Here is a 27,665-nt window from a genome sequence, read left to right on the forward strand (position 1 = left end):
GCTGTATTCCTCTTCTAGTTTCCTCTTTTCTTTTTTTTTAACATCTTTATTGGAGTATAATTGCTTTACAATGGTGTGTTAGTTAATGCTTTATAACAAAGTGAATCAGCTATACATATACATATATCCCTGTATCTCCTCCCTCTTGCGTCTCCCTACCACCCTCCCTATCCCACCCCTCTAGGTGGTCACAAAGCACCGAGCTGATCTCCCTGTGCTATGGGCTGCTTCCCACTAGTTATCTATTTTACCTTTGTTAGTATATGTAAGTCCATGCCACTCTCTCACTTTGTCCCAGCTTACCCTTCCCCCTCCCTGTGTCCTCAAGTCCATTCTCTACGTCTGCGTCTTTATTCCTGTCCTGTCCCTAGGTTCTTCAGAACCTTTTTTTTTTTTTTTAGATTCCATATATATGTGTTAGCATACGGTATTTATTTTTCTCTTTCTGACTTACTTCACTCTATATGACAGTCTCTGTGTCCTTGCACCTCACTACAAATAACTCAATTTTGTTTCTTTTTATGGCTGAGTAATATTCCATTGTATATATGTGCCAATTCTTTATCCATTCATCTGTCGATGGACACTTAGGTTGCTTCCATGTCCTGGCTATTGTAAATAGAACTGCAGTGAACATTGTGGTACATGACCCTTTTTGAATTATGGTTTTCTCAGGGTATATGCCCAGTAGTGGGATTGCTAGGTCATATGGTAGTTCTATTTTTAGTTTTTTAAGGAACCTCCATACTGTTCTTCATAGTGGCTGTATCAATTTACATTCCCACCAAGAGTGCAAGAAGGTTCCCTTTTCTCCACACCCTCCAGCATTTATTGTTTGTAGATTTTTTGATGATGGCCATTCTGACTGGTGTGAGGTGATACCTCATTGTAGTTTTGATTTGCATTTCTCTAATGATTAGTGATGTTCATCATTCTTTCATGTGTTTGTTGGCAATCTGTGTATCTTCTTTGGAGAAATGTCTATTTAGGTTTTCTGCCCATTTTTGGATTGGGTTTTTTGTTTTTTTGATATTGAGTTGCATGAGCTGCTTGTAAATTTTGGAAATTAATCCTTTGTCAGTTGCTTCATTTGCAAATATTTTCTCCCATTCTGAGGGTTGTCTTTTTGTCTTGTTTATGGTTTCCTTTGCTGTGCAAAAGCTTTTTTCATTAGGTCCCATTTAAAATTGAGAAATTTTTAAAGTAAAAGAATATACATACAAGCACACATTCCATGAGCCATCGAGAGTGATGATGTCATTACACATGTAGCTTTGGAAAATTCCTCTCTATACTTGTGAGAGAATGAAAGTGAAAAATGCAAATAATGTTTTACTTTTATTATGAAAATAGTTTTGACTTCGTGAACTCCCTAAGTGGGAGTCTCAGGGACTCCTAGGATCTTCTACACTTTGCGAACTGGTGCTGATTAAGAGTGTACAGTGTTGCTTAGACCATGTGGGGACAGCCTACTGGCACATTCTAATGGATATACTGAATAGGGGCAAATGTTCATGCTTTAAGGAGAGAGTTGACTTTTGCAGACATCCAAAATTAATTTGAACCCAAGCTTGGCAGTAAAGATTCAGAGAATAAAATTGGAGTCAGAAACCAAAGTGATTAGAAAGCTGTGAGCTCAGTTTTGCAAGGGCTCTGACTCTATAGGCATATCCCTCCAAAGAAATGTCAATGATAGCATTATTTTTTTTTTTTTGGAAGAGAATGATGCTCATTTGTCTATCTAAATTCTTATAGTCCTGTTGGAAAAAACAAAAAAATTAGCAAATCCTTACATAGCAACTAACCAGATTTTTTACTTTGAATGAACTTCGTATACCTTTGTGATAGTTCTTTGGATTAGAACTAATTGTCATGTCACAGTAGCTTTTCTTTGACATCATGCAGCAGATACTTAACATGTTGCTTTTATTTTTATTTAACTGTAGGATGTAAAATCCTTTCTCCAAAATTTAGAAGTTATCCCTAAACTTCTTAACTACTCAGATAGTGTATGTTAGTCTCTCTTCTTTTTCCTCTTTCTGATTTTTTGCCAGATCCTTTTGGAATTCTTTGCTTCCCTGAAAACCTGTGAGAAGGGAGTCATCAAGGGGGCTATCAGACCACAAGGCCTATTTTAAGTAATAATGCCTGCATGTGTGTTTTGCTGCCATCTCTGCCCTTTGTTTACTCATCTTGGCATTTTATCATGAACCACTTGTAATTGGTATATTGTAATTCCCTTCCCAACACCCTCCTTCCCCCTAGTGAGAGGTTATTTTTTCTTATTCATTTTTTATTTTTCAGAAAACATTTATTGTGTGTACTCAGTGCTGGGCACTTGACTTGATGTAAGGGGTTAAATTCAGGAATAAATAAGAGTCCCTGCCTTAATGGAGCCTACAGTCTAGAGAGTTTTTAAGAGGGAGGAGGGAAGGAAGAGAGAGTGTAGAGGTGTTAAGAGAGATTGGATAGGAGCAATTATTGAAGCTGATGTCTTGGTTGGAATTGAGGACCTAAGTAAAATGTGAAAGAGTTGGGCATCTTCTCTGGGGTCTCCAGGGTAATGCTTCTAAAATTTTTCCTCACCAGTAAGTCTGATTTGTAAAGAAAATGGTTATCTTCTACTGAAAGCCTGAAATTTCATTGAACTTTTATAGTTTAGTCTAAACATATGGCCATTATTTTCAATATAAAAATGCCTTGTCTCCACGTATTTGTCTAAATAAATATTTGACTAAAATACTCTATAAAATTTTGTCATTTTATCTTATGCTTTTAATTCCCCCCGGCACATCCCACCACTTACTCCTAGGGCCATTCATTCCCACTTATGTATAGCATTTCTGGTGAATCAATAAAATGAGTTCTTTTTATATCAAGTAGCAGTGAACATGTACACTTAAAGTTGTTAAGAAACTTTTAGGTAGAGCCTTCTGTGATTTTGAAACAGGAATAAAAGAGCATAGGCATAGAGCATATACTATAGTGGGACATTGTCTTATAGCAGAATTTCTCAACTTCAGCACTATTCATATTTTGGGCCAGATAATTCTTTGTTATGGGGAGCTGTCCTATGCATTGTAGGGTGGTCAGCATTCCTGGCCTCTACCTACTGAATGCCAGCAGCTCCCTCTCCTCACCATCCCAGGTTTGACAAAGAAAAATGTCTTCAGACATCACCAAATGTTCCCTGGGGGCTAAAATTGCCCCAACTTGAGAACCACTGATTTACAGGAATGTCTCTGGGAAGGTAAACCTCATTGCTGGCAAGGAGTGCAAATAGTTGACCACAAAATAAATTCTGGAAAGGGAATAAAATACATTAAAGAGGGCATTAGTGGACTTAGTAAAGTAGGAACTAATTGGGATACCAGTGGGTTAAAAACTTTGGAAAAGATGGTATTGAATAAAGAGATGGTAGCTAAAGAAGGGAAGAGCATCACATTTGAGATGTAACTTGTGAAGCAGCGTGATCATGTATTGGTGGTAGTGGTGGAGATATCTGATATGAAGGGGAATTAAAGGTCATTGGCAGTCTGGGAGAATGAAAAAGTCTGAATTCAGTGTGTTAAAAGTACTTTTCTGATCATTCCTCAGGCTCCTTTTTCTCTGCTAGACCCTTAAATATTCTTCAGAATTCTTTCCTAGGCCTTGATCTCTTTTTACTAGGTCCATTTAGGTAATTACTCAGCACCTTCTGTTTTGTGTGAGGTGAAAGGTTGTATTTTAAATTAGATTTGGAAAAAGCGTCATATAGTCTGGACCTTGGGTGCTCATCACTGCTGCTACCTGGGTGGTTAATAAAATCTATATCAGTAGTCTGACTCTTTCTTCCCTGAACTCAGGACCCACAGAGCCAGTTATCTCTACTAGACCAGTCTTCTGGGGTGTTCTCATTGGCACTTTACACTCAGCATTCACAAAACTGAACTCATATCTCCATAGCTGTACTTCTTTCTCTTCCAGTGTTTTCCACCTAATGAATTTATTCATTTAACAAATGTTTATCATGTCACTATCTTGCCAGGCACTCTGTTATCTAGGGCCTTTGTTCTGAGCAAAATAGACCTAGTCCCTGTCCACATGGAGTTTATATTCCTTATCCCTCTTCCAGTCATTGGCCAAGTCTTACTGAGTTTTTTAAATTTCCCAAACATTAATGCTCTGTTACTTCTAGGTGGTTATACATGCTACTTTCTCTACTTGAAACACTATTCTTCTACTTTATAATCTCAGGTCCTTCCCAACTAGCAGGGCTAGATGTTGCTCCTGTACAGTCTCATAACACTTATATTATCCCTATTTTATTACTTATAACATTATACTTTAACTGTTTACTTGTCTAATTTTTCCTATTAGACTCTAAATAGCCTGAGGCAAAGGTCATAATTCTTGTTTTCTCAGTGTCTAGAAGGTACTTAGTTCATCTGAAATGCTTAGTAAATATTTTATTAATTAATATAAAAAAACAATAATATTGAAGTCACTAGCTAGCAGTGGTGGAGGGGAAGACTGTTACTTACTAAAAGTCACCTGGGAAGGTGAAAGCGAGTACCATATATGTTTTATAGACTTTTTCCCCAGATTTCAGAATCTCTGCTTAAACTACAAATATGGACTTTAAATGGAGTGGAGAGTCAGGGTGTAATAGAACAGTGATCTGGAGGTGACATCATTGTTCCTCTGTAAAATCTGGGATAAAAAATTAAATTTGACTCAAAATTGAATGTACCTTTATACTGTAACCATTTTGGGATCTGATTCTCTAGCTAAAAATTTATTCCTTTGAGTATACTTAAGGAATATTGAATTTTCTATTTTCAAGTTAGAATCCTATATGTATTTCTCAAGTTCATCCAGCTTCATATTCACATTTGCTTACCAAATTTTTTTTCCTTTAACATACTTACTTTGTTTTCCCCTTTAAATTTTTCCTAAGATTTTAGGTAGAGTATGATTACTGGTATTTTAATCTACTAAAAGAGACTAAAAGCAAAATAAAATGAAGTGATAAATTAAGGTTTGGATTTTAGAAATCTGAATGATCATTTTATTTTTATTTATTTTTTAAAAAATGTTATTTATTTATTTTTATCTGAGTTGGGTCTTCGTTGCTGCATGCAGGCTTTCTCTAGTTGTGGAGAGTAGGGGCTCCTCTTCATTGCGGTGCACGGGCTTCTCATTGCGGTGGCTTCTCTTGTTGCAGAGCACGGGCTCTAGGTGTGCAGGCTTCAGTAGTTGTGGCACACGGGCTCAGTAGTTGTGGCTCGTGGGCTCTAGAGTGCAGGCTCAGTGGTTGTGATGCACAGGCTTAGTTGCTCCACGGTATGTGGGATCTTCCCGGACCAGGGATTGAACCCGTGTGCCCTGCATTGGCAGGTGGATTCTTAACCGCTGCGCCACCAGGAAGTCTCTGGATGATCATTGTAAACATTGTTCTGATGTCTGTGCTGCTTATGTCTATTCTGAGAGATAATATAATCTAATCAACAAAGGCATGGACAGTTAAAATTTAACTCTGCAAGCTACCAGCCCTATGTCCTTTGGCAAGTTACTTAACCTCTCTGTGTCTCAGATTCCTCATCTATAAAATGGGGATAACAATGTGGACCCCATAGAGTGTTTTTCATGCAGAATGATAGCAATTTAAGCAACCTTAGGATTCACATAGTTGAAATTTAAAAAATAGTGATCCTTGGGGGAGGAAAAGGTGGTGATGATGGGTTTTAGAAAGTTGAAAAATACTGCCCTAAAATGTTTTTCCCCTTTGATAGCTTTTTGACAGATTGAGAGATGAAAACCCAGATTTTAGGGAGAAAATTATAGCAGTCAACAGTGAACTCACCCAACCTAAACTGGCTCTTAGTGAAGAAGATAAAGAGATCATCATAGAGTCTACCAATATTATATTCCACTGTGCAGCTACAGTAAGGTTTAATGAAAACTTGAGGTAAGTAAAGGTATTTATATGATATTTGAACTGCAGCACAGTTAAAAGATCTAATTTGAATTCTACTTTTTAGTCAAGTCATTTGAAAGTGTTTTGAAAATGTTTGCTCTCTGTTAATTGTAGCATTCCGTGTCCTACAGAGTATTAAAAGAATTTTCTTTCTCTTCTTAACAGTTTAAAAACATCGGATAGCTAGTATATGTTTATTAGAAGTTGCCATAAATTTATATATGGGGCAGGGAGGAGGCAAGAAATGGGAAGTGTGGAGTAGAAGAAAGAGAAGTTTCCCTTGGGTAGGAGTATTAGTCTTAACAACTAATAATGTTTATTTCCTCTGCCCTCCATTCTTTCAGAAGTATATACCCCAGCAGCTTTGTCTACTTCACACATATTCATCTGAAAATTTTAAAAAGTTAGGCTCAGGTTTTGCAGAGTAAGATGAAATGGCTTATACACTGAAGTCATACCCTGTTTTTGTTTTAAAACTTTGGTATCAGTGTTAAGGGCAGGGTACATTGGATATAGGTTTACTTTAAAAACAGTCTGGACTTCCTTCAAGATGCCCTATTTCAAGAAAAAAATAACATTTTAAATGGTCACTATGTTTTTAAAAATCTAACAAATACACATTTCAAATAATGGTGCTTAATTCAGAGCATTTTTTGATGTTATATACAGTTTTATAATGTTAATCTAATTGTATGGTCTTATATCAATTAAAATGGTGCACACTTCTTTAGGTTTCATAATTGCTTGACGGCCTTCTTAAAATGTTTTTAAGTTCAATTCTGATTGTAAAGAGTTTTGAGATTATCCCCCATATTGTCTATGTGTAGAAGTATAAACCTTAATCGACAGTGTATAACATGACAGTTCAGTGCCAAAGCATTACAGTGAGTTTTGCCTATATTGCAGGTAAGGACACTATAATAGTCCCTTAGATTCCTCTAACAATGCTTTATAGTTTCAGGGTGTTTTCTCGCTCATTATTTCATTCCATGCTTAATGTTACCCAATGTAATATAATGGTCAAATCTATTTTATACTTGAGGAAGCTGAGGCAGCACTGTATAATGGAGAGGACATGAGCTTTGGAATTACACACCTTAGTTCTAATCTTGACTTTATCCTTTATTATCTGGTGGTAATAATTTATTTACATTTTAGTTCTTTTTATGCAGCAATTAATGTGTTCAGGATTCAAAAGTGACAAAAGAATCTTATTAGAACTATAGTATAATCTCATTTTCATAAAATATGTATGTACATAAATGTGTATTTATATACATATCTTTTAATATTGGCCAGTTATTATATTTGGATAGTGCGATTACAGGTAGGTTTTTAATATGAAATAGTCCGTCTAACTGGTATTTTTCCCTGTAGTTCTAGCTTTCATTTTTTTCATAACCAAAAGAAAGAGTTCACATAGCCTTATGAAACTGTTTTCAAGGAAAAAGGTATATAGATACTTGATAATTATGGTATAGTCCTCAAAGGGAAAATCAGATGCTTTTGATGGGGAAATTGTTTTACAAACAGGCAACATTCATTAGGGTGAAACTCATCCAAGTAACGAGGAGAACCAAAGTGTAACACTTTTGGGGAATGTTCTCTCCTCTTTCTCTTCCCCTCAGGGTAAACAAGGTTACCATTAACAAAAGGGAAATCTTTTTATTATTATTCTTTCTTCTTTCACTAGAGATGCCATAGTGGAAGGAGGTAGACAGGTGAACAAGAAAATTTATTGTTCTTCTCTTCTTTGTCAGGGCATGCATATTTACTGACCTAATCCTAGTCATTAATTGAGATTATTGTTTTCTGTGGAGCAATTTTAATGGATATTGATGTCTAAGTGGTGATACTACAACATTCTAAAATACTGTAGGTTGACATATAATAACTACTTACAAAACAATTATTCTTTATAGCCACTTTTTAAGTTAGCCCACAAATAAAAAATTGTTCAGAGCCTTTACTGCCAGGACAAGAAAATCCAGATTTTACTCCCAACATTATACTCTGTATTTTGGGAGAAATCAAAATAAATTGTACACAGATCCTGTTTGCAAAGTCCATATTGTCTATTAGAGGAAATGGAATATACTTAAATAACCATAAAATAGGATAGAAAATGTGGAGTTACTGAAGAGCATACATTAAAGTGCTGTGAGAGTTGAGAGGTGGCAGAGCTCATTTATTTTCAGATACGGTGGTCTATAAATCTTGAAGTGGGAAAAAATGGATATCAAGATTAGGAATTATAAAGAAATACTGACAAAAGTTGAGGAGAGAGTGATATTGAGGATAATAAAGGGAGTTACTTAAATAGTTGACCACAGGTATGGTATCTCTTAGTAAGGAAAGTGAAGGTAGAACAGGGCCATTGGACTTGAGAGTAAAGAAGTATCAGAAGACTAAAGACCATGATGAGGACAGAAAACAGGCTTAAGGGCAGAAATGGGAGGACGGATAGTGTGGTCTGGGGAAAATTCATAGTATGAGATTTTAGAGCTAGAGCAATTTTGGGTGAGAGGGCCCAGGGTATGAATATGAGAGTAGGTGTTCAGAAAGGAGTGGAAGTAAAGATAGATGATTTAGAAAAGATCAAGAAACTGTTGAGCCTAAGGGCATGGATTCTCAAACTTTAGAATGTATTATGAATCTTAAGGATTACTGGAAAATGTGTTAAAAATGCATAGTCTTGGGCTTCCCTCGTGGCGCAGTGGTTGAGAGTCTGCCTGCCGATGCAGGGGACACGGGTTCGTGCCCCTGTCCGGGAAGATCCCACATGCCGCGGAGTGGCTGGGCCCATTAGCCATGGCCGCTGAGCCTGCGCATCCGGAGCCTGTGCTCTGCAACGGGAGATGCCACAACAGTGAGAGGCCGGCGTACTGCCAAAAAAAAAAAAAATGCATAGTCTTGGACTGTATTTGCCAAATTCAGACCCTCTAGTTTTGAGATAATACCCAGGAATCCTCATTTTTAATAAGAGCCTAGGGTGTGATTTAAATTACAAACGACTGGATCCCCTACCCTGATTGATTAATTGTCCCCTTAATAGACATCTGTTTCTATATCTTCATTAAGTTAAAAAAAAATCAGCAGCAGTATAGTGATGAGATCTCATGTAGGTAGTATTTTCTCAGAGGTGGGGAAGGGAGTGATGAGGAAGAGATCAGAATGGCCTGGGGAGCTTATATAAGATGTGATTTAAGGGCTTCCCTGGTGGCGTAGTGGTTGAGAGTCCACCTGCCGATGCAGGGGACACGGGTTCGTGCTCCGGTCCGGGAAGATCCTACATGCCGCGGAGCGGCTAGGCCCATGAGCCATGGCCGCTGAGCCTGCGCGTCCAGAGCCTGTGCTCCGCAACGGGAGAGGCCACAACAGTGAGAGGCCCGCGTACCGCAAAAAAAAAAAAAAAAAGATGTGATTTAAGACACATTAAAAAGTGTCTGAAGATGAGGGCCAGCAATCTGCATTTTTAATAAGCTCACAGGTGTCTGTCAAGCAAAGCATGATCTCTGGTTTAAGGTCTTAAAAGTGTTATCAGCATAGATTTTGAACAACCCAATATGTCAATAGAAGACAGGTGAATAAGAAAATTTATTGGCAGTTCAAGTTGAGCTTTTTCCTTTATTAAAGTGGTTTCTATGTCTACATTAGTGATGGACCATAATTACAAAGATTTATTCATTTTTGCTCTCCCCCCAAAAAGCCAGTGTTATATAAGATGCGTTTATGAATACCCATAACCAAAACATAGTGAGAACTTTATGTTTGTTTGGTACTGCTAAATGCTTTCAGATCTAACATGTCAGGGTCTCAGCCTAAAGTTCAAGGTGTACAAATTGGATGGTAGTAAAACAGAATGAGGATACTAGCCTGGCAGAGATACTAAGTTATTTACATGGGCACAAAATGCCTTCAGGTTTGCGCTGTCAGGTGCGGATGGATGGGAAGAGGTGAGTAGGCAAAGCTCAGGAGTGCTTCCTCTCTCAAGTTATTCCTTATTTTCAGTGACCCAGAAATTCTGTCACCATCCTCAGGAACCTGTAACAAAATATCCTTTGTGTTCTGTTCCCAAAACATCACTCTCCCTAACACTATTGTTTTGCAAATGCAAAAGAAAATAGCACATTGCCTTATAGTCTAGTGGACAGTATCCTCTCTGTGAAACGTCTTTTTTGCTGGGTATCTATTTAAACAGATTTTCGTCCCTCAGCTGAGATAAGGAAGGAAAAAGATACACTCATGTTTTTAAGATCCCAGCCCAATTATTCCATTAAAATTTTTTTTTCCTTTTAGTATGTCTTCATAGGTTCTCAGATAATATTAAATTAAAAGAAAAAATAAGTCCCAAGAGTTTTTCCTCTCATGAATTACTTCTTATTCCTAGTGACCCAGAACTTGTTGTTCTGTCCTCAGAAACCTGTAACAGGATATTCTCTGTATACCTTTTCGAAAACAGTACCCTCCCCATTCCCACTGTTTTGCAAATGTGATACGCATCAAAGAACTACTTTACAGTCAAGTAGACCAGATTCTATCTGTGACATATCCTGGCCTTTTAAAAGAACAGTTGGATTTTTTTCTTCTTAAATACTGAAAATGTAAGAATTTCGGAAAGTACTCAAAACTATTTTTATTTTTTTAAAAAATTTTCTTGTGGTTTCTCTTTGAAAATACGTTGCTTTCCATAAAACGTAAACATAGAATTTGTAATTTTACTTATTGAAACAATTTCCATATTTCTAACTTTTTCATAGTTATAATTTTCATGATACGATATTTCATCATGTTACTATACTGTAATTTATGTCATGTTCACTTAGTATAGCAAATATAGGGAATTTTTCTGAGGGTGTGGAGAAAAGGGAACCCTCCTACGCTGTTGGTGGGAATGTAAATTGGTGCAGCCAATTTCTATGGAGAACAGTATGCAGGTTCCTCAAAAACTAAAAATAGAGTTGCCATATGGTCCAGCAATCCCACTCCTGGGCACATATATCTGGACAAAACTATAATTCAAAAAGATATATGCAACCCTGTGTTCATAGCAGCACTATTTACAATAGCCAAGACATGGAAACAACCTAAATGTCCATCAGCAGATGAATGGATAGAGAAGATGTGGTGGTGTGTGTGTGCGTGTGTGTGTGTGTGTGTGTGTGTGTGCGTGCACACACACACGCACACACACACAGAGAAGTATTACTCAACCATGAAAAAGAATGAAATAACGCCATTTGCAACTACGTGGATGGACCTAGAGATTATCATATTACATGAAGTAAGTCAGAAAGAGAAAGACAAATACCATATGATATCACGTATATGCAAAATCTAAAATATGACACAAATGAACTTATCTACAAAACAAACTGACTCACAGACATAGAGAACAGACTTGTGGTTGCCAAGGGGTAGGGGCGGGGGAGGGTTGGATTGGGAGTTGGGGACTAGAGGATGCAAATTATTATAGATAGAATGGATAAACAACAAGGTCCTAATGTATATACACTGGGAACTGTATTTAATATCCTGTAATAAACCATAATGGAAAAGAATATGAAGAAGAATATATATGTATAACTGAATCACTTTGCTGTACACCAGAAGCTAACACAACGTTGTAAATCAAGTATACTTCAATTAAAACACAAAAGCAAAAACACAACCAAAAAACCCAAAAAACAAATTTAGGGAATCTTAATTTCTTTCTGTTTGAAAAATTAGGGTTAGAACAAGTTTTTCCTCTCAGTTAATTTCAGTGGGTTAACTAGATTAATAACTCTGTCATCTCTGTAATTCCTGGTACTTTGTCCTAGTCTCTTTCAGATCAGTTGTATCAGTTTATAGTGTCACCAACAGTGTATTACTTTTCCAGTTTTTTCACAGTATTACTGGTTTGGGGTATTTCAACCTTTTTTCCCTCAAGTAAGTTATAAACAAAAGTATAATAGAAAGGAAAAACTATCCACCCCTTAAGTAATATTTATTGAATGCCTATTTTGGGACTATGTTAAGAATAATGCTGAATACTTGCAAGCTGTTTTGTTTAATTTAACTTTATACAAATCTTAGTAGTTAGTCTCCATTATGTATTCTCCTTTACAGATGAAGAAATTGAGGCCTGAGTGCTTGAATGACTTTACAGGGTCACCTAATCCTAGCTGATAGGCAGGCTAAACCAGGGTTTGAACCCAGATCTTATTCCAGAGTCTTGTTTTTAATCCTGTTTCACTTCATAATCTATATATTTAAAAAATATTATTCACACAGATTTTCCATGTTTTTATAGTTGTCAGTTATTTAATGGCTATATTCTTTCGTTGTGATAAGATACCTACTTTATTATACCATTTCATAGTGAATATTTGAGCTCTTTAGGCTTTTGCTATTACTAGATGATGCTTCATCGATTATTTTTCTGCATATATACTTTTGCATTTGTGAAATTATTTACCTCAAATAAATTTCAAGAAGGGAATATATAGATCATCTTGGGGTCTTGCATTTGCCTCTTGTAACAAATGTATTATAACACTGCTTTGAATTTTGTAAGGTAGTCTTAAAAAGGTGTTTGGGTTAATTGCTACAAAGAGAGAAGTAAACATACTTTTACTTGATTATATATTAATATATTTTAATGTTTTTGAGTTTTCTTTGACTGTTTTACCCTTATTGATGACTCTACCATAGCGTTTTAAAATTACTTAATGATTCTTACTTCTCCTGGTGGTATAGCCATTCAGAAAACAGTATGCTTTCAAAAATCAAGAGGCAAAAGAAGTCTAAAATGACTTCAAAAATGTATGCATAAAAGCCAAAGACTGAAATTATCTGTGTCTATTTCTGGGTAATTTAAAATTTTTAATTTGTGCTTTTATTTTTACAATCCTAATATGAAGTTTATTTTATAATCAGAAAAATTTTAAACACAACTGGTAGAATGGTTGTACTTCATGTTGAAATAACACACGAAATCTGAGCTAAGGGATCAGTTGTAAAGAAACAAAAACCTCTTTGTCCCTTTCTGTCTCTGATGCTCTAAAATGGAAATAAGATTTTTTTAACAGGTGAAAAAATGACACAGCTTCCCAATTTTTTATTGTCACTTTTTCTTTTACAGAGATGCTGTTCAGTTAAATGTGATTGCTACACGACAGCTTATTCTGCTTGCACAACAGATGAAGAATCTGGAAGTGTTCATGCATGTATCAACGGCATATGCCTACTGCAATCGAAAGCATATTGATGAAGTAGTCTATCCACCCCCTGTGGATCCCAAGAAGCTGATTGATTCTTTAGAGTACGTTTGTTTGAAATTTATATACATTTGCTTTGACCCCAAACTTTGGATCCGAGTTTTGGATCTATTTACATGTATCTCTTGGTCTGTTTCAGTTTCTATCTCTTTCTCTCTAAATCTCCACCCATGCTTATGTATACATTTACCTCTTCCTTATTCAGCAAATTATTATGTATCTACTATGTTCTTTTTATTGTATAGATTTGTACCTAAATGACTCTCCATAAAGTCAATGTGTAAAGTCAGTGTAGAGCTTTCACTTTTGACCAGGTGTGATGGTTGGAGGAAAGCCTCTGAACAACTCATCCATGGTATTAGAGTCTCCGTTTTTCCAAGGAATCAATCTTAGCTGCTAAGAAGTACCTGATATCCATGGAGACTAATGACTGCCTATTCAGTCGCAAGGTTCTAATTTATTAAAAGATTATCCTTTTATTTTGCCCAATGGAGTACAGTTGACCCTTGAACAACACGGGCTTGAACTATGTGGGTTCACTTATACACAGATTTTTTTCAATAAATAAGTACTCTAGTACTACACAATCTGCAGTTGGTTGAATCTTTTGATGCAGAACCATGATACAGAGGGCTGACTGTAGAGTTATATGTAGATTTTTGACTGCGTAGTCAACGCAGTCAACGCCCCAACCCCATGTTTTTCAAGTGTCAACTGTATATCTGCAGAGAGGCCTTGAATCATTAGGGAATCGGAGGAGTCATGGTCCTTTAATTGATACTCCTAGTGTTGTTGTTTGTCATCTTTCTGAGGACTAGGATCCTGTCATCAATTATTACTTGAGAAATGTTTGCATTTGATGGATACAAATAGGCATGGCCAAGATTTCATTTGCTTCAGCCTTTACTTTCTCATCGAGTGAAACAAACAAACAGGATCAGAGCAAGAATAAATAAAGGGTCTTTTATAGACGATAATTATAGAAAATTCCAGTATCCGTATCTTCACATACTTGTTAATCCTCATATAATATTCCTGTGAGCTTTTTCCTCCTTTATTCTGTTTGCTTTTCGGTCTCTTTTCTTCCAAGGAATCCTATTCACGTTCAGCTCTTCAGTTACCATCCCCTGTTTTCTCAGTTGAATTCTTTTCTTCCCAAGGGTGCTACAGAATGTTGGTAGCTCCTTCTCCAAGTTTTCTTCTAAAATAAACACATAAGTCCATTTCTTTAAAGTTTTCCTGGAAATATGAGGAAGTGGACAGGTTTGTAAGGAAACTAATAAGTATGGGAGCTTACTGAGACATTCTTATGGCAGTTCCCTGGTTTCTGTTTTCTAATTCGTTTCTTAGATGGTCCCAAATGTCTACCTCATTTTCCTCAGGTCAGTAGGCAGAAGTGTTTAATATCTCTGGGAACAGCTGGGTGTGGAAGTTAATAAATCTTTTTACTTTTTCTCTTATTAGCAGTTTGTATAGCCAGACATCGAAGTTGCTGAGAAAGAGCCTATAACCTTCTAATTCTATTATTTCCTTTCTTTGCTTACAAAGAAATCTGACCAACTGGCCAACAGATAATTTTAGGATAATTCATAGATTGGCTCTGTAAACTTACTCCAGTGATGAGGCTTACTGACTCTAAAAGTCTTTCCTCGATTTAGCTAGTTTGTCTTTTTTTGTACGCGGGCCTCTCACCGTTGTGGCCTCTCCCATTGTGGAGCACAGGCTCCGGATGCGCAGGCTCAGCAGCCATGGCTTACAGGCCCAGCCGCTTCGCGGCATGTGGGATCTTCCCGGACTGGGGCACGAACCCGTGTCCCCTGCATCGGCAGGCGGCCTCTCAACTGCTGCGCCACCAGGGAAGCCCTTGTTTTTTTTTAATATAGCAGCTCTCTCTTCCATTTTTCAAAGTTCATCTCCACTATGGAATTTTTCCTCAGTTGAGTAGCAACCTCCCTTCAATTTTGTTAGTGTTCTTTTCCTTCTACATGCAAAAAGTACTTCCACATACAGAAGAAAGTTTATCTTGATAGTCTCCATTTTATGCACCCTTATCAGTTAGTATGGGTATCATTTGTGCACTGATAGAGTACTTAGTATGCATTGTATTATAGACAGGAAGAAAAACTATCTGAAAACAAGTACATAATGTTTTGGAATTAGAAATTTAGACTGGAAAAGACCATAGAGATCACCTAGTGTATCACCCTCCTCTTACAGATTATCATAGTAGAACTTTTCTTCAGAGACACTGAGAGAATTGGAGGAATTTTGTGACTTCACAGTAGGTTGCTAATTGAACTTTTACAGCACGGTTCAATTTATTTTTATCATTTACCCCAGTATTTGTTAGTGTTGCTAGTGAGAGTATAACAAGTTTTAGTGCTTCACCTTAAATATTTAGATTACTAGACCTTTTATGTTGATTGTAAATGTATGTTCATTTAAAATGTATATAATTTACATGTTATGCTGTTATGGTGATTATACACAAATCTGTAATTCCTAATCTGAAACCCTTGGGGCCAGATGTATTTTGGAATTTATTTAGACTTTAGAAAGGAAATATAATCTATGTATTGTGTAATATGAAATAACTTCAACTGGATTCGGGGTAGCACCCCTCATCAAACACATATGAAGTATATGAATACGTACAACTAAATGATGTTTTTTTTAAAAAAAAAAAGAACATAAATCAGTTCTGATTCACTTTTGCTACCGACCATATGAGTTATTAAAGAACTCTTGGTTTTCAGACCTTTGTGGGTATAGAAACTGGATATAAGAGATAATGGAGTTCTGGTTGATATTTAATGAAAGTAAAGCTAATTTCCATTTTTTTTAGTAAAAGTTGTTGTCAGATCACTTGAGTCAGAGCAACAGATTTGTCTGAAATATGCAAAGTGTTTTTTCATTTTATAGTAAAACATCCGAAAATATTTTTGCATGCAATTTCTTTGTTTACCAGGTGGATGGATGATGGCCTAGTAAATGACATCACACCAAAATTGATAGGAGACAGACCTAATACATACATATACACAAAAGCATTGGCAGAATATGTTGTACAACAAGAAGGAGCAAAGCTAAATGTGGCGATTGTGAGGCCATCAATTGTTGGTGCCAGTTGGAAAGAACCTTTTCCAGTAAGTTGTTAGAAATCTTTGTAAATAATTGGAATTGGGAATTTTAAGGCATAATTCTGTACAAAAAGAGTTGGCAATTTTTTATGAGCGGGTTTTGTTTACTGAACATGGCTTACTATGGCAAAGTTGTTTCCGTTTGTAGAAAGAGACACTCTTATTGGTACTTTTATTTCTAATGTAATACTGTATGTATACATATGCAGATCAATTTTTAAAATGTTAATTGAAAATTAAATCGAAGGCTATGGTGTTGTCTGGAATCAAAGGAGACCATGAGTTTTCTTCATGACTGATGAGGGATTGAACTCTGACACGTCAGCGTTTGTTGGAGTTTAAAATTATTTGCAGATTAGTTTCCCTTGCAGAGGTGAAGGAAATAGAGATGAGAATATTCAGATCTTATTTTATTTAATTTGCTTTTTAGTACCAAAAAGAGGCAAGAGGCCTTCCAAGAGGTTGACTCCTCCCTGTATAGATTACAAGCTAAGGAAGATAAGAGATTTCTGTGATCTGCTGTAGAAAAGCAAGGCATTATGGTATTTGTGAATCCCTGAAATAAGAGAAAACATAAGAGATAAATTGATTTAGGAAAAACTTAGGTCTCTGTAATGGTAGTAAATGATAGTATCTCTTCTGTTGCTTTGGCATTATTCTGTTTTCTTCTGTTTTATTCAGTAATTTTGAGGAGGATTTACCATTTCCCTCAATCTCAGGCTACTGCCTTAGTACATAGCACAAAATCAAACTTAAACAGTCATTATTTAGCTAAAATATTTGACAGATATAAACTCCTTTTTTAAAAATTCTCTTTGCAGAGAGTTAATGGAAGAGTAGGTACGCCTTTGAAAACTATTTTACTTAGTCATTTGCAATCTCAGAGGAAGACTGCTTCTATTTAAGATGGGGAGAAATATTCTGGCCTGAATCTAGTCTGTTTTTTAGTTTTTAGAAGAAAACTACCAAGTATGTATGTGGAGTTATAGATTTCAAATGATAAATCTCTAGTTTCATAATATTTCTAAGCTCCCTCCCTTTTTTTAATTTTTGGTATTAGGGATGGATTGATAACTTTAATGGACCAAGTGGTCTCTTTATTGCGGTAAGTAAGCCTTTTGTTTTATTGAATATTCTGTACTTTTTTTCTGTTTTCTGTGTATCTGTATATTGTGTATATGTGCTTTGGCTTATATATCTTAAGGTGTTGTTTTTAATTTCAACAAAGGCAGGGAAAGGAATTCTTCGAACAATGCGTGCCTCCAACAATGCCCTTGCAGATCTTGTTCCTGTAGATGTAGTTGTCAACATGAGTCTTGCGGCAGCCTGGTATTCCGGAGTTAATAGGTATATGAGATGACAGTGTCACTTGTTAAATATATAGTAACTGAGATGGGAATACTAATGTTAAATAATCCCTCATAACTGATATTTATCAGTTTTATTAACCCATACCAATATTATATAGGCATTATCACTTTAAACTGCAAGAGTTGGTTTAAATAGGCGATGAAGTGGTTCCATCAGCAATTATTAAGAATTAACATAAATTCTTGTGTACTGCCCACAGGATGGACAAGGTCATTAGAAATTAAAAAAACATGTTTTTTTAAAAATCCAAACTAGAACTTGGTATAAACTTGGCGTATATAAAGAGCTAAAATTCGCAGAGAATGGCTTACATATATCAAATATGCACACTACAGCACTTTAATCAACTCATGGGCCTCCTTTTAAAAGGGAGTAGTAGCATTTACAGGTAACACCTAAGCCTAAACACCTAAGCTTCTTAATAACTTTTTTCTAAATAATAAACTGCCCTTATTTTTGAAGTCAGTATTTTATATCTTAAAAAGGAGGGATATGATTATATGAATATATTGTTTCTGGTGAAAGGGAACTCAATTCATAATTGTTTCAGCTAGAGCCTCTGAAAATGGGAAGGAGATAGGAAGAGCTGAGGTTGTTTGTTGTTCTTTTTCCTCGCATGAAAAACAGACACTCCTGCTAATACAAAGAAGAAAATATGAAGTCTATATTATTTTTTATAAATAATTTTTTTGGTAGAATAGGGAAAAAGGGTAGTGTAAATAGTCGTTCAGACACAAAAATTAATCCTTTAAAGGTAATATTTTAAATATTCACTGTAGAAGAGGTACCCATCATCCTCATTTCTTCCTACTTATCATGTAAGATTTAGATTGGTTAAGTTTAGCCTCTTTTTATGTTTCATTGCTTTGATCTTTGTCTTTGCAGACCAAGAAACATCATGGTGTATAATTGTACAACAGGCAGCACTAATCCTTTCCACTGGGGTGAAGTTGGTATGATTTTACCTGTGTTTTTGAATGTTAGAATAAATTTTAACGAACTTAAAATGTTCACTGAGTTTTTACGTTAGAATAACCCATGAGGCATTAAAGCCACCAGTTACCAATTTATTCTTATTTTAATTGCCATGTTAGAATATCTACTAGTACTGCCTTTTGGTCCTTAATAATGTTTCATAAATTTTAAAATATCCTGCTGTATATACCTTCCTCATCCCACCCTTGTCTGACCCTTACTATTTCTCTGCTGCCATCTGCAGCAACGCCTATAGATACTCGTGGTATGGAAATAATGCTTTTTTCCTCCCTCGTGGGTACTCTCAATCCTGATGTTCCCTGTTCACAGGCAGTATCACTTCCAACTACAAGAGTTGGTATATTGTAGGAGATAGCTAGTTGTCCTAAGAGTAATAACTGAAGGAATTAGCAAGTAGAATACATGTTGCCAGAATATTTTCTATTACATTTATTAATCTGTTTAAATTCACAGATTCACAGCAGGTAGTGTATATGCTATGTTACTTGTTTTAGAATAGGAATAGTATAACTTAAAGGCCTACTTAAATTGAATCATTTTTAAGTTGTTGGTTTATGTTTTCAAATTTAAAGTAAAATGTATTTACAGTGTTGATTTAGTACTAGGTCTTATTTTACCTCTAATTGAACAACTTTTGTTACCCTTGAGGAGCGATTTGATTTTAAAGTAAATCTTTGTCTTTCATCCTCGGGTTTTTTATGGCATTTTTATTTCAGTTGAAAGATTGACTGTTAGAGCATATAAGAAAAAGAAAATCTAGGGTGCTTTTAATTTTATGATACTTTGTATTCTTTTAAGAATTTTAAAACACTTTAATGAGTTAGGTTTTTTGTAGTCTTTCATTGTGTTATGAAGTTTAGCAAAAATCAAGTTGAGCTTTATTTTAGTGAATATTCCAGTATACATTTCCATTGAAGTATTAACATACATGATAATAGATTTGATTATTTTGATATTGCATAACCTAAATAAATTACAACAGAAGTTAATTTGGGGTTGTTTTAAGCTTGTTGATATATGTTAATTTGAGCAACTTAATTATTCACAAGCAAAGGATGATGGTTTCCCTTTTCTTTTTTAAGTAAGTACAGTAATAAGAATCTGGAAAGAGGAACAGAAAGAAAGAAGCTATCATGAGAGGTGAAATATAGAAACTGACATTGTAAACTGATGTAGGTAAAACATTAAAAGGATTTTTAAGAGTGAATTTTAGCAAAAATTCATTCATCTAATTAAAATTCATAAATAGTGGCAGTTCTAAAATCATTTGAGTTCCGCAGTCTAATACCCGTATTCTCTTAGCTACTATAGAAAATAGAAAAGTTTGTTTTTTAAATGAGCAAACTCTTACATCTTTGGTAAAATATTTTGCTTTGTAAAAACGTGTTTTTGTTTTTTTTTTCAAAACTTCATTACATGGTTATTATCAAAGCTGTTACACAACTTTTCTTCCTCAGAATACCATGTAATTTCCACTTTCAAGAGGAATCCTCTCGAACAGGCCTTCAGACGGCCCAATGTAAATCTAACCTCCAATCACCTTTTATATCATTACTGGATTGCTGTAAGCCATAAGGCCCCAGCATTCCTGTATGATATCTACCTCAGGATGACTGGAAGAAGCCCAAGGTAATGGTGACTAGCTCTGTCTTATCTGTTCCTCTGACTGTTAAGCAACCCATGCTTACGCTAAAATGCATATTAACTCTGTATTTGTTTATGCTTATGATAAGGCTTAATGGCCTTTTGTGAATGAGAAGACTCTTGAATTTAAGAATTTGTCAGAAAAGCGAAGGTAGTATTATAATTCACTCTGTTTTAAAGTTTGGATGATAAATTATTGTTATGTGCTGAATTCTAGGTCTAACTTCAGGTATTTTTTCTGAATAACAAATAACATTCAAAATGCTTTGACGCTTATTTTTCCTACAGGATATTATCTAAATCATTCCTTCAAGATGAATCCTTTAAACCAAGTATTCAGGCGCCCCAATATTAAGTTGTATTCCAACAACTTATTGCTTCATTATTGGAAGGGTGTCAGACATACAGTACCTGCATTATTGCTCGATCTTGCACTCAGGTTGACAGGTCAGAAACCGTGGTAAGAAGAATAGCAGTAAATACACTATGTATTGGTAAGGTGGTGGAAGCTTGCTGGAGAGACAAAAAGTCGCTAGCATGAGCTTTACCTTTAGAATTACTAACCTGATTAATCACAATCACAGTCAGGATGCTAGGACATTTCTTAGAAATTAAGCATATTTGGGGAGACTAACTGTGGATCTCATCTGATTGGGCCATTGATCCTCCAAAATCCCATAATATAGGAAATGTCCAGCGTCAAGGTTGTCATTGTTATTATAAGCTGAAATTGAGCCCTTCTCTCCCCGTTAAAAACTTGGAGGTGAGTTTTATAGGGGATTAAGGGTTGAATGTTTTGCTTTAAGTGGATTGTGCAGTTTTATATGAAAAAACCTAGGATGCTTCTAGAAAATTAACTGCTTGAGCTATCTCAGCTTCCTATTCAGCTTATAATATGGTAATTACCGTTTTTGACTAATTTTTAAGGTTGAGAATTTAAAACAAAAGTTAACAAATGGAAAACTTTCTATTATAGTTGTTATGGCCTTTCTTTCTTTTCTTTTTTATTGAAACCCCACAAACTTAAATAAAGTAATCCTACTGTCTTTACCACAATTATAGTGAAATATACTATAAAATATTTATTTTTTTAACTATATTGGCATTATAGTAGAGCCTTTGATTAGAGAGTTCAGGATTTGAGTATTTATGTATAAAGAAGATGCTGATTCCAGAACTTTCATCAACTGCTCAAAAAAATAAAAGTGAGGTATCTTCCAGTTACAGTGTATCAAGATCTGAGTTACATGTAGGGAATTTTCTGTGGATTCAGTTGTCCATTATGTTTCTAACCCTGTATGTTAAATATTGAAATACAAGAGAGGTGTTGAATTGAACAACTTTAGAATAGGTAAAGAAATACTCAGTGGAAAGAAGATCCAAAATACATTAAAACCATCTTCAAGTTTTCCTAGAATGATCTGCAAAGTACAGTATTTGTCATTGGCAACATTCTTTCGTGGCTAAAAAGCAGATGTAAATTTATGAGTGATGGCAGTGATGCTGTCTTGATATTAATAAAGTTGTTGCAAATTAGAGCAGAACAATCAAAACTAGGTCAAAAAAGTAAAATAAGTTAAATATATCACAGTGCTTTACACAGAAAATGGGGCTTAGTAAACTTAAAAAATGAAGAGCCTAAGTTCATTAAATAATTTATAGTAGATGTTGCTACATAACAAATCATCCCAAACTTAGTGGCTTAAAACAGCAGTAGTCATTTTATTTCTTTCAGGATCTGGAATTCAGGAAGGAATCCACTGGGCAACTTTGTCTTAGAGGTCTTTCATGTGATTGTGGTCAGATGGAGCTGAAAGGGGGGTGTGCAGTGGAACAGCTGGTATCACTGTCTCTTCATGTTGTGTCAGGATCTCTTCATAGAGTCTCTTTGCAAGGACCAGTGGTAGCCTTAGGGGAATTGGACTACTTACATGGCAACTGAAGGCTTCAAGGAAAAGTGCTTCAGCAGGCAAGGTGGAAGTTATGTGCATTTTCTGACCTACCTAAGGAAATCATGCAGCACTACTTCCACCTCATTCTTTTAGTCACAGGCGAGTCACAGATCCTCCAAGACTGAAGAAGAAGGGATATAGAGAATAGTCAAGATCATCTTGTAAATGAACGGGTGAGATGAAAGGTATTGTTGCAGCCATTTTTGGAAAGTGCAGTCTGCTATAGTCAGGCCTCTGGTGCAAACAATTCATATTCCTCCTACATGGAAAATACTCTTGCCTTTTCCCCCCAAAACCTCTCTGACATCAGCTTGAAGCCAGTGTGGTCAGCGAAATCTGGTAAATTGTGGATGAAGCTCTTTAGGAGTGTTTTTTCAGGTATAGTTCCTCAAGTGTTAATCTGAAAACCTGTGAACTAAAGTGACAGGTTACCTGCTGCCCGTCCACCCAACATATAATAGTGAGACAAGCATAGGAAATACTTTAGACAGTCTTGTTCGAAAGAGAGAAAAAGAGAGGCATGCAGCAATCAGTGGTCCATAACAGTTCTGCATTCCAGCAGGGTCCCGTTTGATGATTTCTTAGTTAGGGCTCATTCCCACTCCCTGGTTGTTTTCTGAGGCTTTTGGCTCTCCCCTCTGAGTCATCCTTCTTTTCCCATAAAAAAAATGGCCTGTGTTTGCAACTGAACAGCCTTCGTACCCTACTTCCTGCCTGTAAAAAGTTGGGAATCTTCAGGGCAGGGATTGGCAAACTTTCTGTAAAGGGCCATATAGTAAATATTTTAGCCTTTGTGAGCCATGGATTCTGTTGTAACTCCTTAACTCTGCTGTTAAATGTAGCTTCCACCTTGTAACTACTCAATTCTGCAGCCTTAGGCAATATGTAAATGAATAAGCATGACTGTGTTCCAATCAGACTTTATTTACAAAAACAGGTGGATTTGGCCCCTAAGCTCTGGTTTGCTGGCCCTTGATCCAGAGGCCTCTTTTCATTTGGTACTGTCTCTGTCCTTTTAAGTGTAAACTCATAGGATTCCTTTTAAAACTGTGTGGGTTTCCCTTGTATCTATTTTAAAACAATCCACTCCATTAGACCAAAGCCCACATATCTTTTTGAGACATAACCTTCTCTATCTTGGGTTCCTTATGAGGTTACTGTGGGATAACACCCTTGAATCTTAGATCCTTAGACTCTTACATCCTGCCTCTTAAACAATAGAGCTTATGTAAGACATGTCTTTAACATCTAGAGTGAAACTTTTGTTTGTCTGAAAGGTTCTATGAAGTATACTACCTTAAATCTTTCTGCGGTCCTAACAAAGAATCTTATATTTACATTCTGGATTTGATCTATCCCCAGAAGTTGTTTCTTAAAGAATTCCTGGCTGGAAATTTACATTCCTTCCAAGTTGCACCCAAACAGATAGTTCATTTTTTAAGATCATCTTTGAGGAAATCTTAGCTAGGTCATCGAGTTTATTAGATACATTTTCCATGTGACCACAGGTGACAATTTTGTTCTTTTAACTTCCAACATTATTTTCCTCACTTACCTTGAAACTCTCACCAACAGTTTCCTTAGAGCCCTTTTATTTTTTCCACTAACACTCTTGGTCCTTCCAGGTTTTAGCAGTGGTTTCCAGGGCCTTCCAGTTTCTGTCTGCCCCCTAATCCTAAAGTCAGTACTGCATGTTTAGATTCTTATTATAGCAGTCCCTCACTCCCAGTACTGATATCTGTTCCCATTATTTGTGCTGCATAACAAATCTTTCAGTTCCCATTATTTGTGCTGCATAGCAAATCTTTCAAATTTATTATCTTTCTTTTTTTAAAAAATTGAGATCTAATTGACATCAAACTTAGCATCTTAAAACAGTAATCAGTTCATTTATTGCTCATGATTTCTGTGGGTCAGAAATTCTAGAAGCCTTTGATGGGGTGGTTTTTTCTCAGGATCTTTCAAGTGGTTGCAGTCATAGGGGCTGGAACAGGTACACTGTAGGAATGGTAAAGGAGAGAAAGGGTACAGAGCAGCTGGGTGGCCAGGCATCTTTCTCTCTTCATATAGTCTCAGAGCCTTTCAATGTGGTCTCTACACGTGGACTAATTTGGGCCTCCTCACAGCCTGGCAGCCTCAGGGGGAGTTGGACAGCATACATGACCTCTGAAGGCTTCAAGGGTGAGTATTCCAGTGAGCAAGGCAGAAAGCTACATCACTTTTTCTTACCTCTCCACGGAAGTCACACAGTGTCACTTCCTCCTCATTCTTTTTGTATAAGTTACCTTCACCTCTTAATAGGGCGATAATTAAGGTGATATTATAGGTGAACATGTAAGATGGGAGATAATATTTGCAGCCACCTTTGGAAATTAAAATTTGCTACAAATAGGAAACATCAAATAAAGAATCTTCTTACATGAGGTTTGTCCTGTACAAGCCTTCCTAAGTATCAAAGCAGGAATGCTTTGGGAGCCTATACTGTAAAAGCAACAAGAGACATAAAGGTTTTTTATTAGGCAATATTATAAATGTTAAATATAAATATAGCAAATTTATATTAATTTATATGTAATATAAATTACATATTTACAAATATAAATATGTAGTTTATATTAATTTGTTCATATATTTACTGAGCAAGGTACTGGCCTCTATACCTTATATTGGGGCCTTAATATAATGCCTAGTTCTGCATTAAACTAATGTCAGTCATGTCATTCGTGATGTCCAGTTTACTCATTTACATTATTCTGAGTACCAGCTAGATAAAAATCTGACTTACTCTATATCTTGACATAATTTAAAAAGTATACACATCATATGGATTCCTGGTTAATAGTCACTGGGGACTAAGATGCATGATATTATCACATGTAGAAGCAGTATAAATTATTTACTCTAGCTCTTGAAATGTAGTAGATATTTCATCACTCTTAAAATGGTATTTAAAAAAAATGTTTCCATTGTCTTGTTTTTTTTTTGATTATTTAGCTTAACTTTCTCCAGCTTAACTTCTCTGAATATGATTTTTTTTTATCTTTGTGATTCTCAGTGGAGGACAATTTTGCCTCCCTCAAGGGACATTGGACAATTTTTGGAGATGTTTTTAGTTATCACAACTGGGGGATAGGTGCTACTAGCATCTAGTGAGTAGAGACCAGGGATGCTGCCGAGCATCTTACAGTGCACAGGACAGCCCCCTACCACAAATAATTATCTGCCCTAAAATGTCTATAGTGCTGAGGTTGAGGAACCCTGGACTAGATGACCATTAAGATCTTGCCTGCCTCTAAAAGATTGTGATTATTTTTTACAGGTTGCTGTAATAAAGAATAAATACTCAGAACATACATGGCAGTGTAGTCCCAGGCATCTGCTCTTACAGCATGTTTAACCAAAGATTGATGGTGCAAAGCTTTAAGTTTCTTTTTATCCCCCATAGTATTCAATCCAGAGTTTTATTGCTTGATAATATTCTGTGAACTTCACACATATATGACCTTTCAGATTTCCTTCTCCCCCTCCAATTTTTTATTGTCATTATGGCTGAATCAGTGATTGGTTTTAGGGTAATTCTGTCACTTGAATGAATCTGAAAATAAGACTAGGTGAGAATTGTCAGTGAAAAAGGAGTTAGGAAGAAAAACTTTTTAGTAAGATGTATGTTGGAAAATCACATTAACTAAATATGTGTATATGTGTGATTCAAGTGTACTATACTGGCTGTGATAGTGGGTGTTAATTACAAATCTGTTAAATCTTTTTGTTGTTTTTTAGAAAAAAATTGCCTAATCGCTTTTCTAAAAGCAGCATGAATTGTTTTTTTTCCCCTTCAAGTACTTTCTATTTGAACTATTCCTGTCCACATTTAGCCTTTGATGCTCAATAATTCTTTTTGTGTTTAATGGAGGTTTTATTTTGGAATTGCTTCCTTGCATGAAGTACAGTTTTTCTTTACATAGTCCATGTTGCCTCATTTTCTTTCAGTATTCTGGATTTAGGGTTTCTTTCTAAATATATATGTCATCAGAATTTCTTAGCTAATGTTACTGTTTTGATTTCCCCCCCATTTCTAATGTTCTAATTTTCTCCTATTTCCCCCGTTTCTGAAGCCCATAATTTTGGGACTTCTAAACTGCATATAATGCTATTACTTATTGTGGGACTATAAATAGAATTCTTTTAAAGTATTACTTCACACGTAATTTTTCTGTTTACCAGAGGTTAGGAATTTTTGGTGTGTGTCTTGTTTCAAAAAGTTCTTTCTTCCGTTCCTCTACTTATCATAGGTAATTATTATTGTATAGATGTTGCTTTTCTGGTTAGTGTTACGATATCAATGACTTATGGTGAGCCATGATATATAAAATGACAAATTTAAAGATTAAAGCCCTTCACACTTCTAAAAAGAAACAAAAAAAGTATCGAACTCCCTTGTTTCCATAAGGATGGATATTGGGGACTTGGGAAGGTGAGTGAATATCTTGAATATCTTGAATATTTTTTTCAGAAAGCTGTCAACATGAGTCATTGATTTCATGGCACGTCCAGACAATCACGGAACCCGTTAGTGTTCAAGAGAAAGTTATTTAAAATATATAGAGAGAGTTGACTAAATGGCAAATGAATATTTCTGTATACTTTGCTTCCATGAAGAGTTGAGATTATAATGGAACAGTATGTTATGAATTCACAGATAATCTTAGTAAAATGCTGAACTAAAATGTGGCTTAAGGAACAAAAAGGAAAGGAATACTAATTGAATCCATTTATTTGCTTAGTATTGTATGTAGAAAATTTGAGCTTGAAGTATTGCATTTCCTTTGAAAATTAATTTCATATATCAGCAGAACTCTCTTTAGGCATTTACTGCTGCTTAAATTCAATTACTGCTGCTTAAACTTACTGCTGCTGTATTAAATTCATTTTGGATTTATAGAATGTTCTTCTAAGATGCAGAAATATTCTTATTTCCTGGTGGTTTGGTACACTTATTGAATTACGTGTTACAATTTTATTGTTAATGTCTCAAAATAGAAACTGGTTCCCTGGGTGGTGATGAGATTTTTCCCTATCTATGCAAATTATGAATCTCAATTTTTCTTATAATACAGGATGATGAAGACAATAACTCGTCTTCACAAAGCTATGGTGTTTCTTGAATATTTCACAAGTAATTCTTGGGTTTGGAATACTGACAATGTCAATATGTTAATGAATCAACTAAACCCGGAAGATAAAAAGGCAAGTAATTTCTGTTTTATATTAGAAAACAAGTAGCATACTAATTAGAGTATGCTAATTAGCAACCCGAGAAATAATTGAGTATTTCCCCCAA

The 27,665-nt window shown here is 35.6% G+C and overlaps 1 protein-coding gene across 4 annotated transcripts in view; it reads left to right on the forward strand.

Moving 5' to 3' along the window:
• Nucleotides 1–27,665, forward strand: part of FAR1 (fatty acyl-CoA reductase 1) — a 73,160-nt gene that overhangs the window by 37,858 nt on the left and 7,637 nt on the right. For all 4 annotated transcript variants that reach the window (XM_082660764.1, XM_082660765.1, XM_082660766.1 and 1 more), the window contains 8 exons: nucleotides 5,775–5,950; nucleotides 13,086–13,265; nucleotides 16,190–16,367; nucleotides 17,422–17,466; nucleotides 17,590–17,708; nucleotides 18,618–18,685; nucleotides 20,186–20,357; nucleotides 27,442–27,571. In XM_082660764.1, the coding sequence (XP_082516890.1) occupies nucleotides 5,775–5,950; nucleotides 13,086–13,265; nucleotides 16,190–16,367; nucleotides 17,422–17,466; nucleotides 17,590–17,708; nucleotides 18,618–18,685; nucleotides 20,186–20,357; nucleotides 27,442–27,571 (1,068 nt within the window). The remainder of the gene's footprint in view (nucleotides 1–5,774; nucleotides 5,951–13,085; nucleotides 13,266–16,189; nucleotides 16,368–17,421; nucleotides 17,467–17,589; nucleotides 17,709–18,617; nucleotides 18,686–20,185; nucleotides 20,358–27,441; nucleotides 27,572–27,665) is intronic.

Source organism: Grampus griseus (assembly GCF_964374135.1).
Source record: "Grampus griseus genome assembly, chromosome: 8".
In the NCBI taxonomy this organism is placed as follows: domain Eukaryota; kingdom Metazoa; phylum Chordata; class Mammalia; order Artiodactyla; family Delphinidae; genus Grampus; species Grampus griseus.